Raw genomic sequence first — 15,435 nt, forward strand, 5'->3', positions numbered from 1 at the left:
TAGTGGTGTTGCCGTTCAGAGATTCCAAGATGTGAAAAGCAGAGAAAATGCTTCATACCAATGAAGCTGTGGCAGTGGGGCTGTGGCTGTGCAATAGTCCTGTTTCAGGGAAAGGCTTCAGTTACAAAGCTTGTAGTTCATTTCATCTCAGGATTGAAGCAATTTTTTCCCCTTCTCACTGCCAGATACTGAGTTTATACTGTTTTAAGGTCAAATACATGAAGTCATCTTGGCATGAGCAAGAATGACAGTTGTTGCTGGCATACAGGCGGGTTAGATGGCCAGCCTGGTGTGTTCTCCTTTACCTCTGTGTGGCAATGAAAACTGGATGTTATTTTCCAAAAATGTTGACATTGTGTTTCAGAGCAGACCCAGTTGTCTGACCATGGGTAAAGAAACCATTTGGAGTCCAAAGAGAGTAAAAAAACTCTAACCATGTCTAGCAAAATGTTAATAGAAACATCACTCTCACCCACCAGCCCCACAGCACCTCAACTCCACAGCATCTTCTGCCCACCTCCCACCAGCACCCTGCATGTACTGGCTGCTGCAATGAGGACCACTAAGAGGATGGAGGCCCTGGAGACCCCTCAGGCCCTTTACTGTTGATGGGCTACGAGATGGCTCCCCACTTACTCATCAGCCTCTTCATGGTCCTGGAAAAGCGCATAGTTAGATGGGGGCTTTTTCCCAGGTAATTATAAAGAACTCATCAGGAGGACATGGAGTCTCCTTGGAAACCTTAAGCAGTAACAGTACAGATGAACTGGTTACAGTATGGTTGGGTTTAAAACAACTGAGTCCCGAGTTTCAGCTAGGTTGAAGTATTTAGGAGAGAACTGATGTTGAAAATTCTTTTTCATACCAAAGAAATAAATATTTTTTGAGGACCATATCCACGATGTGCATTATTTTCCCTCTTCTTGTCCTAGGGCATACTTGGCTCATTCAATCTTGAATAAATAAAACAAATGTCCCACAGTTGGATGTGAATATCATGGCAATACTGTATGTGAGGAGTATGAAACTGTGGCCTTCCATGTGTTTTTTCTGAAGGAAATAGGGTGACAGTTGCTAAATGGCTTTATATGAGCATTTCTATTGCAAAATCTTGTGCTGTCCTTCAGTTAGATAGTGCTGCACAAATAAGGATCTGTCAAGACTAAAAGCAAGTATGGAAATTAACCAGTAAAAATTGTTCCACACCAGGTTGTAGCTCAAAGGATACATTTATGCTGTATTGTAGGAAAACCAGTGGCAGTTATGCCTCCCTTAGGACTGCACTGAATAGTGTAAGAAAGCTGAATTAAGCAGTTCTTCCGTGTGTAGACAGGTCATCACTAATTACCCATGTTGGTGAAGATAAGGAAATTCTGCTTGGCTTGTTAACACACTGAAATAGGCTGTGTGACTTCTGTCTGATTTGGCTCTTCTAAAGTTTCACGTACAATCGCTTTAGGGTAGGAGAGAATATTTCATGTTGTATAAACCAGTATAGATAAAAGTGCTCATTAACTCTATAAAAGTGCTTCCTTTGGCAAAGTATGAGAGAATTGTCCAGGGTGCCTGTTTTTCTCTTGAGTTCCTTTAGTGTATTCTCAGTCATTATTTGGACAAAGTATTTTGATTTTAATTTCTTGGTGTTTGGGATAATACCTATTACAAATCCAGGGATAACTAGGAGAAGAGCTGACTGTATTAAGGGATTCTCAGCAGGAAAGTAAAACTAAAGAAGAAATTAGAAAAGGGTATATATTAAGTTCTGCTGCAATGAAACACCACTTTGTGAGTTTGAAGATATACATACTAGGTGCTCTCAGAGCAAACTGGTAAAAGTAGTTTGACTTGCTAGGAGAAGAAAGACCCTAAGAGAGAGACTTGTCCAATGTAACTTTATATATATGATGTAGCCATCCCCCTCCGAGCTAGTCATAACCTCCCGGTGTAGTCATCAGAGACAGGGGCTTTTTCAGGATATTGGCAGGTTAGCTTGCTCAATTGCATGTCTTAAGTGGAGATGAAATGTGTCCAAATATCAGTTCCCCTCTGTGAATAGGAAGGGAGGGCTGGGTGATTGTCCAAGTATCTATGAGTGGTAAAATGAAACCTAATCTATGGGACAATTCCTGGTGTTTATTTCTTCCTTCTGGAGACATCCCAGTAGCTTCAGACAGGCTAGGCACCTGTTTATAATCTGGGGACTTCAGAGAGTTGCAGTCTTTGCAGAACAATGCTGATTATTGAATAATCTGTGCCAGTCTTTGGGGTGAGGGCCATGTCTTTGTTTGGTGTTTATACAGACCCAGGCACAGCAGTGTCCTGCCCCAGGATGGACCTTCTGTACACTACCACAGCACAGATAATCAATAATAGCAGACTTAAGTAGAACTTTCATCAGTCTCTCTTCCTTCTAATTTGCCATGTTTTAAATCCCTGTGATGTCTAAATGAGGTTTGATAACAATTCTCTGTCTCTCATTTCCTCCCGTCCCACAGGAGCACATTTACAAGCTGATGAAGAGTGACAGCTATGCACGCTTCCTCCGTTCCAATGCTTACCAGGACTTATTGCTGGCGAAGAAGAAGGTATCTGTTGGAAAGGACATGCTTGCATCTCTTAGCACCTCTTGATTCTCGCCTGCTGCTTGCTGCTAGTGTGAAAATGAAAATATTGAGGGTTTTTTTTTTACCCTTTAAGAAGGAAATGAGCACTTTTGTCTTCTTCACTGGGGGCACAGGGTATGGCATCTATGTGCACAGCCTCAGCGTGAGTTTTGGGGAAAACATGGTGACCCAAAGTATAAATATTGAAAGGTGTTTGTCTTGCACAGTTGTCTTCCAAACTCAGTGCAGGCAATTAAAATTGTATTGCCTCTTTCTCTTGGAAAAGATATTGTGTGGTATGAGAAGCAGAACCCATCAATCTATTCATTAGTAGTGCAAAATTCACCTATTAAGGTTTTCACCTCCCTAGCCTCACCATGTGATATTTTCTTTGGATGCCTTACCTATAGATCACCCTGCAATGATTTCCATACTCCTGTTTTCCCTTTCCCTTGCTTTTGCCTCCCCAGAGATGTTTCCTTTTCCTCAGAGATGGGAAATAATTGCAACGCATGCAGTAATCAAGAATTACAGCCACATTGTCTTACAGGAGCTCTCAGTTTGAGCTCTTCTTAGCCCTTTTGGTATCTGCATGAGCTCTGCCAGCACCATGATTCTGTCAGGAGTCCCCAGATCAGGGCAGCAAAGGAGTGGTTATGTAGATTTACAACTACTCCTGTCTCTGCATCCCTTCTTTCTGAGGGATCTTGGAGATAAGCTATTTACTTCTGCATTTGCAGCTGTTCTTAAATGCTTCCTACAACTCCTGACTAATTCCCATAGGTCTGTGTGTCTGTCTGCGTGCATGTGCATGCCATGTACATGTATGTGTGTCCCACTTACATTTGGCTTCCAGGATCATACGTAAACTGACTACTTCCCATCACCATCTTCCCTGCTGTTTTTCTGCTGCATTCTCTGTGTGCTGCCAAATTACATTGCATTGACACAATAGAATGAAATCCCACTGGTATTTTTGTCCTGATTGTCATTGTGTGCCCTAAAAGCATGCATATGGTGACAAAAGGAGACAAGCCCTTCAGTCTGCTGTGGCTGAGACTACTGGCAGGTGGATTAGGGGAAGGTATTGCATGGCAGCCATCAGCCTTCTGTTTCAAAATGTCTGGTCTGTGATAGCATAAACCAGTGCAGGTTAGACCTGACTAGAGTTCAGAGGCTGTGAGGAAAGAAGGGGGTGTAAGGCAAAGTTGTCTGATGCTATAAAGCAAAAAACTCTCTGCCGTCAGCCTATCCCTAGCAGTTTATGGTCTCACTCACCTCCAAGTCTCCATTGAACACAAGGGTTTGTGTGGTTGAAAGCCAGGAGAGTTTTCTCTTTCCAGCTGAGCCCATTCAAACTGGAGGTTTATTTTTTTGCAATCCTTGTTTGCTGTCAGATCAAGCCCTGGATGTGTCAGCATGACATCCTCATCCCCCCCGCAAACAGCCTGAGGAGCAGGTTTTGGTGTCATGTTAACGCAGCTGTGAAAGTAAGAATCAAGTTTCTTTTAGAAAGAGCTGTGGGTGCACGAGTAAATATATCAAAGCACAAAAAAAAAAGGCAGGAGTAGATCTGTGCAGATGTGCTGTTCACCAGCTTCACAGGATGTGGGAGGGGAGTTGGTGTTACTCTTTGCAACCACAGTGCATTATGTTGGGCAAGGGAATGTTTTGGAAACAGTGTAGGTACAGAAATCCTGACAGAAAGAACATGAAGTTTCTGTGCACTGAGCTACATGATCCCATCTTTAGGACCTTTGGTGCAGTTTTGAGAGGCATCCTTTTAAAATTCCTCTAAATAACTGGAAAGCGGAGGGAAGGAAAAAAAGAAACCCAGTGGCATATCAGAGCCTATGTGGCTGGAGAATTTGGTTTACAGCCTTCAAACAAAGTCCTGGATTCACTGATGTGAACAGAAATTCACTGCAGTTCTTTAAGTCTTGAGTACCTCTCTCTCTGCCACAGACATTATCTTCACATTGCCTGGGTAAGTTCTGTCAGAAGCACAGCATGATGGACATGGGATGAAAGAGTTTCTTGCACTAAGCTAATGAACTATGGCCTCAGATTCACACATGAATATTTTGTGGATAAGGTTATGTTATTTGGGATCTTTCGCCCTTTGACACTGGGTTGCGGCAAACTGAGAGGGCAGGAAAAAGGGCAACGTTGACTGTGTAGTTGAAGCACAGGACTGGGAGCCATAAAATCCATGTGCTTCCCCTGGTTCCCCCACTTAATTTCTTGTGTGATTCTGGTGAAAAGAAAGTTCAGCTTTACCCACCTCCTATCCTCCTCTTTTGTTAAATGGCAATAATAATAGTGACCTGCTCAGCAGAGAGAGATGCCAAAGCTTGATTTGAACCTCAAAACATGCTTGACATTTTTGATATTTTGTAAGATACTTTAAGTTTGAAGAGTTACTTTCTTCCACACCATACAATAACCACAGATGTGGGAGCTTCCCCTCCCTGCTCTGGGAGTTCATTAATGGAGGGGAAGAAGGGCAAAGAAATTATGGGTCGGGATTCAGATACAATGACAGAATTATGAGGAGAACATATTGTTCACACCACTGACTGATGCAAGACAGCAGACACAGGCTGTATACAGACCAGGCATACATACTTTGTTAATCCATTTTAGATTTTTTTTCCTCCGTTCCTCTCAGTGTCATTATTGCAAATAACCACAGTATTATTGGCCTCAATTGTGCAGATTCATGGTGGTCAGCAGGGAACATGAGGCTGGCCTCCAGCAAGGGTGTGATTGGAAGCAGTGAGCTGCAGAGAGGAAAAGCTGGGTGTAGCTTTCTGCCTCCAGCAGAAGTCCTGCTCCCTGCCAGGCTGGAGAACAGGAGAGACAAGGGTGGAGCCCTGTCCTCAGGACGAATGGCCATATGCCCAGGCTATTTGAATAGCTCTGTGCCTCCATGCCCATCCCACCCTCTGTAGCAGGTAGAAATCATGGGGCTGCTGAAAGCATCTGTTTTAACAGTGAAGGGCTGGATGGTGCTGAGATCCCTGACCAACTTACTGTGTTTATTTGTGCACCTCACTTGTGCTGTGCAAAATCAAGTGTCAACCTGCTCCTCTTTCTGCTGCTCTGTGCGTTACTGCAGGGTACTGCACAGCTGGTCATCACCACTGCACTGCCCACCAGCCCTTCTCCACAGTAGCCGGATGGCTGGATGTCCTTAGCAGCGAACCACCCAGCAGGGCAAGTGCTGTGACAAACCTCCTCACTAGAGGCAGGGAGACATTTCGGCAGGATGACTTGGCTGCAGAGCAGAGGTTTATTCCCTGTAGATGGAAGGGGGTGGGGATGCACAGGAACTTTGGTTAATGGTGAAGGAGCAGCCAGACATGTGCTGTGCTAGTTATTTTTGCGGAGAAGGGAGAGAGAAAGAAACAGAAAAGACCTCGAGGCACTTTCTGTTACTCACTGTAAAGGTGAAACAATTACATTGGTGGGCATTTCTGCATTACCTGAAGCAGCAGCTGAACCATCACAGTGCTGGTGCTCATGTCAGCCTGGCATGGGGCAGCTTCCTGCCATCGAGCTCTGCCTGCAGGCAGTGAAGCCTCCTGGAAAGGCAACCATGGCTGCAGTGCAAACGGGCTGTAGAGCCATGGGAGAGAGCCCTGCCACACTGAGGGAAGAGCAGGTTGGTATTTGCTTGGTTTAGAGCATTGCTTTCCTCTCCAGCTGGTTCAGAGAAGTGCGAATTCACTGTGATCCTGTTCAAATGGACAAAAAATACATGCAAAATACTGTTCTGGCCACCTGGTAGCACTGTACAAGCCCTTTGCTTTCTCACTTCAGACACGACTGCCTGAGAAGCCGAGGACTTGTTCCTTGCCTTTTCCTGACCCAGGGTCGGGGAAGTAATTATCCTTTATTTTCATCTGATGCCATTTCCTCTGGAACACATATCTCTTCACCAAGTTAAAGTTGAAAACAAACCCCACACAACACCCCAATTCTTATACCAAATAAATAGCCAACAAAATAAATCCTGGGAGGGACAAAGTTTTGCAGACCTAAAGTTCAGAAGACCAAGATTTTGTATGTATTTCCCTATGCCTTTTCAGATCCCTGGCAAAAAGTGTCACCAAGGGAATGGTTATGAGCTTCATGCCATGAGAAACAAGTTCCATTTTCAGCACACACCTTTTGAAGTATTACTTTTATCCAGACCACCTGTGCTGACTGCTCTATATTGTCCAGGAAGGTTCCTAATGCAGATTATGCCCTGGTCTCAGTCCCATCAGGGCACGCTGGGCCACTTTGATTCAGTGGCAGGACTTCTGAATGTTGTAAAGATGCTGAACAATTTTCTCATAATGACTGTGAACAATCTGTGTCAGCTGGTTTTCTTAATGTTTTTCTACTTAAACTCTGTGCCAGCAGAATCTACACAAAAGAAGTGGAAAGAATTGGATGGCTGGGTAAATAATTTATCAGAAAAAAAAAGAAAATTTGGAGAAACCAGTCAGTAATTCGTGAATGGCTCCTAAGTGGTAAAATCTATTTTTCTGTATCTATCTGGGCTGAGAGGTTTTCAGCAGCATCAGGGATGTTTTTTTCATATTTTATCCAAATGCCATTACCTGGTAGAGTCTGTCAGTGTATTTACTGGCAAAGTTTGCTTTTTTTGCACCTGGGAGTACTACATGACCTGGCATGCACTTGTGTTTCTCTGTCTTTGCCCCTTGCACACAAAGTGTATGTTTGTGTGAGGCTGCTGTGGTGCTGCAGCAGGCATGGCTGCAGGGTCCATGCCCCAGGTCTGTTCCCAGGACCAAGACAGGTCTGACTCAGTCTCTCTATGTTTTTTTTTTTACCTTGTTATTTTTTAATTCCCTTCATCTGCTGTGCAAGGCAGCCTCCCCACCTCTGCACCGTGCTGGAGAGATGTGGGCAGGCAGTTCCATCCACAGCAGGCTGCCAGCCACAGGGGCAAGCAGACAGGAAGAGCCAGTGAGCCATACAGCCAGCACCCACACCCACAGACATTTAAACTGCTCAAGCCAGCTCATCACTCTGCAGCCAGCCTGCCTCAGCTGCTTTTTATTTTACTACTAAATGTCATGCTTTGACTCAGAGCTGGATGCCATGGGGATGAGCTTTCCACGCATCCAGCTGGTCCCAGCCTGCCACCACCATGCCAAATGTGCAGAGTGACTGCAGAGTGTTCTTTGCAAGGCAATTCTGTGAGACATTGTCGGTGCTCTCCATGTCTGCTTCCCCACACGTATCTTCAGCTGTGGTACGCAGCAAACAGCCTTGTGAGGGCTCCCTGTGCCAGACAAGCTCTCAGAACCCCAACAAGGTGCTCGTCATCTTTGGAGACCACCATCCTGCCTTTCCGCTGGGTGGGAAGCTCCATCACCTTGCTTGTGGGAAAAGCAGAGACACTAAATTTTAATGGCAAATGCAGGGGCACAGTGTGTCCTATGTTCAGCAGTTCACTCTCCTTTGCCCGCAGTGCACACCAAACCTCTATTTCAAAATGCAGCTGGGCCAGACACTGATTTTCCAGCCTGCCAGCAATGCGGTGCTGCAGACTCCAAGTGCCTTGCTCTCCTGGGGAGCCTTGCAGAACTCTCAGTCTTTTGTCCAGGTATTTCTTCTCCTGAACAAAACTGTGTCTTTAATTTGGCTGCCCATCTGGGCACTCCTGTCCTCAATCCTGCCAGTGTTCAGCCAGGGTGGCAGGACTGCAGTCTCTCTATGTCACCTCAGAGGCTCCTTCAAAGAGGGGATCTGCAATGCTCTGAGCACTTGCACTGCTGTAATACTCAGCAGGAGTGATGTTTCTTTCCCCTTTCTCCTCCTCTCACATGGAAGGAGAGGGAACTAACCCTTGAGTTACTGCATGTTAAATGCTCCTTTGGGGATCATTGGACTGGGTACATTACTGCCTTCCTACCAGCCAGGAAGTCTGCTTTGTTGCTTGGTACTTGCTTTGAGGCCTTGGCTCCATCACCCATATGGGCTAAAATGACATGCCTGTAGCTTTCACTTTTTATACCACTTTTAACACATCAGAGCTGTTGGCGTGGCTTCCTCAAATGGCTGGGGAGGTGGCTTGATTCTTTCTTCTGGACAAAGAATATTCCTTGTCTTAAAAGGGCCTTATGTTTTGCTCTCATCTCTGGTGATGTGGCAGGGACAATCTGCCTCATCTCTGCCTGGGTTGCTTCAGACTAACCTTGTAGACATCAGAGAGCTGTGAAAGCTGTAATGAACATGCAGAAGAATAAAAAGGCTTTGCCTAGATTCACCTGCACAAGTTCTCATTCTATTTATCTGATATGCTTTTGGCTTTCTTACATCCCCTCCATCTGATTTTTGCACTGGTGCTTTGCCCTGGGGGTTGTTATTGCAGCTGAATCTGTGGCAGATGATACATCAGGTAAGGTGCCTCTCCAGTGCAATGCTTATTTCCAGTGCACTGTCATGCACCACCATTGCTGTGGTTTCCCCTCATATGTAGCTCCTTATCTCCTTCACGGCAGTTTTACTTCCACCTTACCACACCCATTTTCGTGGCTTACCACATAAAATTGGTTTCTGTCCTGGAAATCAGCAGTGCCAACAGCTTTCTGACTGTAATGAGCCTTCCTTCATATTGTTGAGTTTCTTCTCTTCCCCATAACAATTTTTTTCTCTTAGATATTCCCACAAACATACCAATAAATTATTTAGTTCTTCCTTCTTAGTGACAATTAGATCTCCCTTGTGCCAAATGAACGAAGCACTGAAGTGAGCAGCCTTCTCAGGATTACGTTAATAAAGCCATGATGCCTTCTCACAGTGCAGTTGAAGGTCTTTTGCATATGAATAGTCCTGTACTCCAGATACAAAAATATCAGCGCCCCAAATCTGCCTCCATCTTTCTGTGTCCTTGCAAAAACATGCATATGCTGTCCTGTGTTTTGATGCAGCCAAATCTAACGGAAATATGCTTCTACCCTTTGGATAAATAGAAAAGTATAGATTCCCTGGCAATTAGTCCAGTGGCGGTTTTCTTCCAGTGCTGTATTCATTCACACATTGTTTTTTAATATTGTAAAAGTTACTGTGGTTTTTTCTTCACTCTAAGCAAGTAGATGGGAGCTTCTGATCAGCTGTTTGGCAGATGTTAACCAGAATCAGAGGTCCCAGCTCAAACAGCCACAGAAGGAAAACTCAATGAACAAGAAATCAATACCAATAGCTGTAAGACACAGCAATGCACAGACTTGTTTGTACCATTCAAAAAAAACTCACAGGAGAAAAGGTAACATTCTCTGAGACTAAAAGTAGTAATGTCTTTCATTCTTACAGGCACTTTGATTTCTTATGTTTGCTGTTGCAAACATTGATTTATGCTTCTTACATGTTTTTACAACTTTTTCCCCTTGCGGCTTCCCTATATTTTGCTTCTGTTTTGAAAGACTGTATTTAAGCTGAAGGGGGTCTTTTTCCTGTATTTTTCTCTCCCCACGTTTTTCCCTGTTAAGACAGAGAATGAGCAAGGTCGTAGAACTTCTCTAGAAAAGTTCACTCGCAGTGTGGTAAGTTCCTTTTCTTTTCGCTCCTCCCTTTCCTCAGAAATTCATTTTTAGCTGGGGAGAATGTGAATGCTTCTATTTTATCCTTTATTTTGCAGCTAGCATCTTTGCAGCTTCTTTCTTAACACTGTAGCTCATCTAAATGGTAGCCATAGAGAAGGAGCTGGGGGGGCAGAAATGCCATAATGCTCATTCTAGCCTATCATCACTGCAAAAGCAAATTGATTCTTGTGTAGCATTAAATGCAAAGTTTTCTTTTGGCTATGTTCCCACTACAGTATTTGTTGTGGCTTTTCCTTGCACAATGAAGTAGAAGAGCATGGTTCTCATCAGCATTGCAACAGTATCCATATGGTTCCATAGTGCATGGTAAGGATACCATCGCATACACACCCACCCACAGCACTGCAGCTGCTTCCTCTGTTGCCCCCGTCTGTCAGTGCTCATGTAAATAGTGATGTGCAATGCCCTTTGACTTGCTTGTGGTACTGATACCAGAAAAGTAGAACAGTAATAGCAAGAAACATGACACTATTAAACCTCTTAGACAGAGGCCCAGTGGGATCTCAAGGGCAGTGGACAGATGTCCTCCTTCTCTTGTCCTTCACCAGTCTCCAACTTCCAGCCAGTCCAGGAGGTGGAAGCTGGTCCAGTTGTGAAAGGATGCTGCAGCATAGGGCAGCACTGGGCATTGACCAGAGCAGTTTCTGTCCAGCCCCCAGGGTAGGACTCCAGAGCTTGGGCAAGACTGGCTTGTCCCACCTGCTTTCAGAGATCTGTCTGTGCAGCAGTTTTTCTAGAGAACAGAAAAAGCAAGGAGAGGATGCAGGACCAGAGGCTTCAATTAGAGTGGAGGTGCAGGAATACTGGACTGCATGGAGTGGGACAGGCTTTGCACATAGGGTGGTACAGAGCAAGCACAGCACTAAAACTGAAGATGCAGCAACTGGGTCAGTGGGGAATAACTCTTGTGTTGATCAGTATCAAGTACAGTTTGACTTGATATGTCATATGGACTTGGCATATTGCTATGGTCTTCATGTATTGCCCAGAGCAATATTTCATAGACAGTTCATAGACTTTGTTATGGCTTTATAACAGCTCTATAATGAAGGCATTAGACTATGTGTATATACAGTACATATTGTGTGGCTGACACACCCAAAGGACAGGATGCCATCCAGAGGGACTTGGACAAGCTGCAGAAATGGAAATCTCATGAAGTTTAATAAGACCAAGTGAAAAGTGTTGCACCTGGGTCAGTGCAACCCCCAGTATCAATCCAGGCTGGGGGATGAACAGATGGAGAGCAGCTGTGCTGAGAAGGACTTAAGCGGGCTGGTGGGTGAGAGGCTGAACATGACTGGGCAATATGCATTTGCAGTCCAGAAAGCCAAGTGTATCCTGGGCTGCATCAAAAGCAGAGTGGCCAGCAGGGCAAGGGAGGGGATCCTGCCCCTCTACTCTGCTCTGGTGAGACCCCACCTGGAGTGCTGCATCCAGCTCTTGGGTCCCCAGCACAGGAATGACATTGAGCTGTTGGAACAAGTCCAGAGGAGGGTGAAAAAGTTGATTAGAGGGATGGAGCACCTCTCCTTTTAAGAAAGGCTGAGAGAATTGGGATTGTTCAGTCTGGAAAAGACAAGTCTTTGGGACAACCTGACTGTGGCCATCCAGTACCTGAAGTAAGCCTATAAAAAAGATGGAGAACACGTAGTGATAGGACAAGGGCGAATGGATTTAAACTACTGGTTTAGATTAGATGTTAGGGGGAAATCCGTTACTGTCAGCATTGTAAAGCACTGAAATAGGTTGCCTGGAGAAGCTGTGGATGCACCATCCCTGGAGGTGTTCAAGGCCAGGCTGGATGGAGCTCTGAGCAACCTGGTCTACTGAAAGGTATACCTGCCCATGGCAGAGGGTTGGAACTAGAGAATCTTTAAGGTTCCTTCCAACTCAAACCATTGTATGATTCTATGATACTCTTGCTCCTATGTGTATATATGTATATTTGTATAAATATAAAACATTTGTATGTACAGATAGAAACAGGAAACTGCACGGGTAAGTGTGAGCTGTTGTAGAGCAAATATGACTAGAGCAGTTCTTCCTGATGCTGCTGTGCTACTGCACAAGCAAACCCAAATGTAACATACAAGGCTTTGTAGTATATCCACTGGCAGACTTCCTGGGGAATGTATTTATATAGCTAATGCATATGCACACATTTAAAATATGTTGATACAAAATATATCACTATGCCCATCTGCATATTTACTACTTTCTAAGAGTCTGCCAGGAAGAGGAGTAGGCAGGATTCTTTTTTTTTTCTTTTTGAACAAACTATGCAGAAATATTTACACCAAGTGGTAAATTCTGCTCCCAGATTTGCCAAATACATGAAGAGTAACTCTCACTTTACTAGACTGGCTGGGTTTATAGTTCCGCAGCCAAAGATGGATTTTTCTTTTGCATTTGATTTGAAGGGTAACTTGACAAGCTCAGTTTGGGATGGTAAGATTAGAATGTAAGTAGCTGTAAAGAAAATAGTTGTAGATTGGTCGGCACTTTAGTTCATTTTTGTCTCACTGGCTAGCATACTGTAAACATTTTCTTTCATTTTTCTTAATACAGATATAAAATGTCATCTTCTGATGGCACAGTAGCTACCAGAACTAGGAAGGGTCTTAATTTTTTATACTTTGCATTATGGCAGTTTGTCACTTCCATCAGATGAGAAAATAGTCACTTTGTTGGCATGTCATAATGTCCTCGGAAGACAGTGTTACCAAAGTGGGAACTTTATGGTGTACTCAGGGGACTAAATTAAGATGAATTTAATTCTGCATGCTCTAGTTCTCCAAAATGCACTGCGGTTCCCTGGCTATGTAGCAGTGGAGCAATACAGTGACTTAGGATCCCAGAGCTCCACTGTGCTTTAGTGATTGCTCATTACAGGAGCATACATTCAAGCTAACCCTGCACAGGCATGATGAAGTTAAGCATATGCTCAAAGTTTGGCTGGAACAGACTCCCAGTGTTTGGCTCTCTTCAATGGGAGAACAGTGAGCCTATTTTGCAAGCAGAATAATATGAGGTCACATTTCTCACGGTCAACTTGTCATGCACCAAGACTCCCAGATCCTTCACTGCAGAGATGCTTTCTAGTAGGTCAGCCCCAAACTGTTCTGGTACTTGGGGTTACTCCTGTCCAGGTGCAGTACCCTACACTTACCTTTGTTGAACCTCATTAGGCTGCTTTCCGCCCAACTCTTCAGCCTACCGAGGTGCCGCTGAATGGCAGCAGAACCTTCAGGTGTATCAGCCACTTCCTGCAGTTTCGTATCATCAGCAAACTGTCTTAGGGTGCATTCTGTCCCTTTGTCCAGGTCACTGATAAACAGGTTGAGTAAGACTGGACCCAGTATTGAACCACTGACTACAGGCCTCCAACTGAATTCTACTCTGCTGACTATGACACTCTGAGCTCTGCCTTTCAGGCAGCACCAGTGGGTATATCCCATCAAGACCCATGTATTTATGGGTATTACGTCTGCCTAAGCCATCTCTAACCCAGTCTTCTGTGACCAAGGGGAGGGCTTTCTCTAGCCTTCCTCTCTTGCCTTCAAGGTCTGGGATTCCTGAGGGCCAGCCTCAGCAGTAAAGACTGAGGCAAAGAAGGCATTCAGTCATTCCGCCCTCTCTGTGTCTTCTGTCACCAGGACACCTATTTGATTCAGCACTGGTCCCACATTTTCACTAGCCTTCCTTTTGCTGCCGATGTACTTGTAGAAACCCTTTTTGTTGTCCATGATATCCATTGCCAGACTCAATTCCAGCATGCTCTGGTGATGTTTCTGTAGACCTCCTCTGTGGCCTGTTCCTTTTTCCGCATTCCAGATTTTTTTTTTTACTTCTGTTTGAGATTTGCTAGAAGCTCCCTGCTCATCCATGCAGGTCTCCTGCTTTCTTTGTCTAAATTCTTGTTCACAGGGATACACTGGTCTTGACCTTGGAAAAAGTGATGCTTGAATATTGACCAGTTCTCTTGGACTCCCTTCTCTTCTAGAGCCCTATCTCATGAGATTCCTCTAAACAGGTCTTTGAGAAGGTCAAAGCTAGCTCTCCAGAAGTTCGAGGTTCTAGTCCTGCTTACTGATTTGCTTCCTCCATGTGGGATCCTGAGTTCCACCACCTCATGGTCACTGATTGAATTGAGACCCTTGAAGGTTTGGCCTTGCCGCAGCAGTGTCTCTTCTGCGCCACACACCTCATGGTGCACTTGGGCAGATGCACTACATCCTGGGGCAGTTCCCAGAGGTCTGAGCCTGCCTGCAGGGGGCTGCCCAGCCAGATGTGCCCCACAGCCTTCATACTCACTGGGAAACCCTGCCAAAGGTATAGGAAGTGGAAACATAATGCAAAATTTGGGGTAGAACTCCAAGAACTTGGTTTTGGATAAAACCAAAAAATTTAATGTAAATTGTATTTGAATTTCAAGATTTATATATGGATTTCAAGAACACAACTCAGAGATGTGTGTCATTTAACAAAAACATCAGGAAAATTACTAGTTGAGGAATAGCTCAAGGACACTTATAACACGGAATAAAGTGGCCTGACTGTGTTTGTTCTTTCTGCATCATCACGATCATTAGTAAGGTCATAAGAATATTTAAAATGTTAATTAATAATTTTCCCCCAGAAACAATAAGTTATTGTTTTCTGTAGTACTCTAGCACTTCAGGCCAATTGAGAACCTCCCTCGTATAATTTTTAGCTCATTCTTTCTTCAAATTAAGCAGTTACTATTGATTAATTTTGCTACAACTTTTCATCTGTGATAAGCAACAGAGGGAAAACATATCTATGAATGCATCAAGTTTTTGCACCAAATCTTTCTGAAAGCCAGGTGCTCTCTGGTCTGGATTAAAGAAGACACTGACAGCAATGTTTTGACAGGGGAATTTTCACTGTGGTGATTGTTTACCTTTTACTTCCATGTCCTTACAAAGTGTCAGCTGATACCTTAGTGCAATGGCCAAAAGGGGGTTGTGCCCACTGCTGGTCAGGTCCTTCTGTACCAAAGGGCATAGTTTGCAGTGCCTCCATGTCTTGGTTCCCGTTGGAGCAAGGAAACTTCTGTCTGATCCAGCACCCAACAGGCCGGGTATCCTCAACCTCTTCACCTCACCTGCCAGAAGTCTGCAGCTGTGATGTCAGTATGTTTCATAGCAGGCCCACACCACAGTCTGGCCACCAGCTGTGTG

At 44.4% G+C, this 15,435-nt stretch overlaps 1 protein-coding gene across 4 annotated transcripts in view; it reads left to right on the forward strand.

Annotated features, from left to right (window-relative positions):
- The window catches only part of RGS6 (regulator of G protein signaling 6), a 283,923-nt gene that overhangs the window by 256,004 nt on the left and 12,484 nt on the right, over positions 1-15,435 (forward strand). For all 4 annotated transcript variants that reach the window (XM_071558236.1, XM_071558235.1, XM_071558237.1 and 1 more), the window contains one exon: positions 2,496-2,585. In XM_071558236.1, the coding sequence (XP_071414337.1) occupies positions 2,496-2,585 (90 nt within the window). The remainder of the gene's footprint in view (positions 1-2,495; positions 2,586-15,435) is intronic.

The sequence above is a fragment of the Pithys albifrons genome, chromosome 6 (assembly GCF_047495875.1).
Source record: "Pithys albifrons albifrons isolate INPA30051 chromosome 6, PitAlb_v1, whole genome shotgun sequence".
In the NCBI taxonomy this organism is placed as follows: Eukaryota; Metazoa; Chordata; class Aves; order Passeriformes; family Thamnophilidae; genus Pithys; species Pithys albifrons.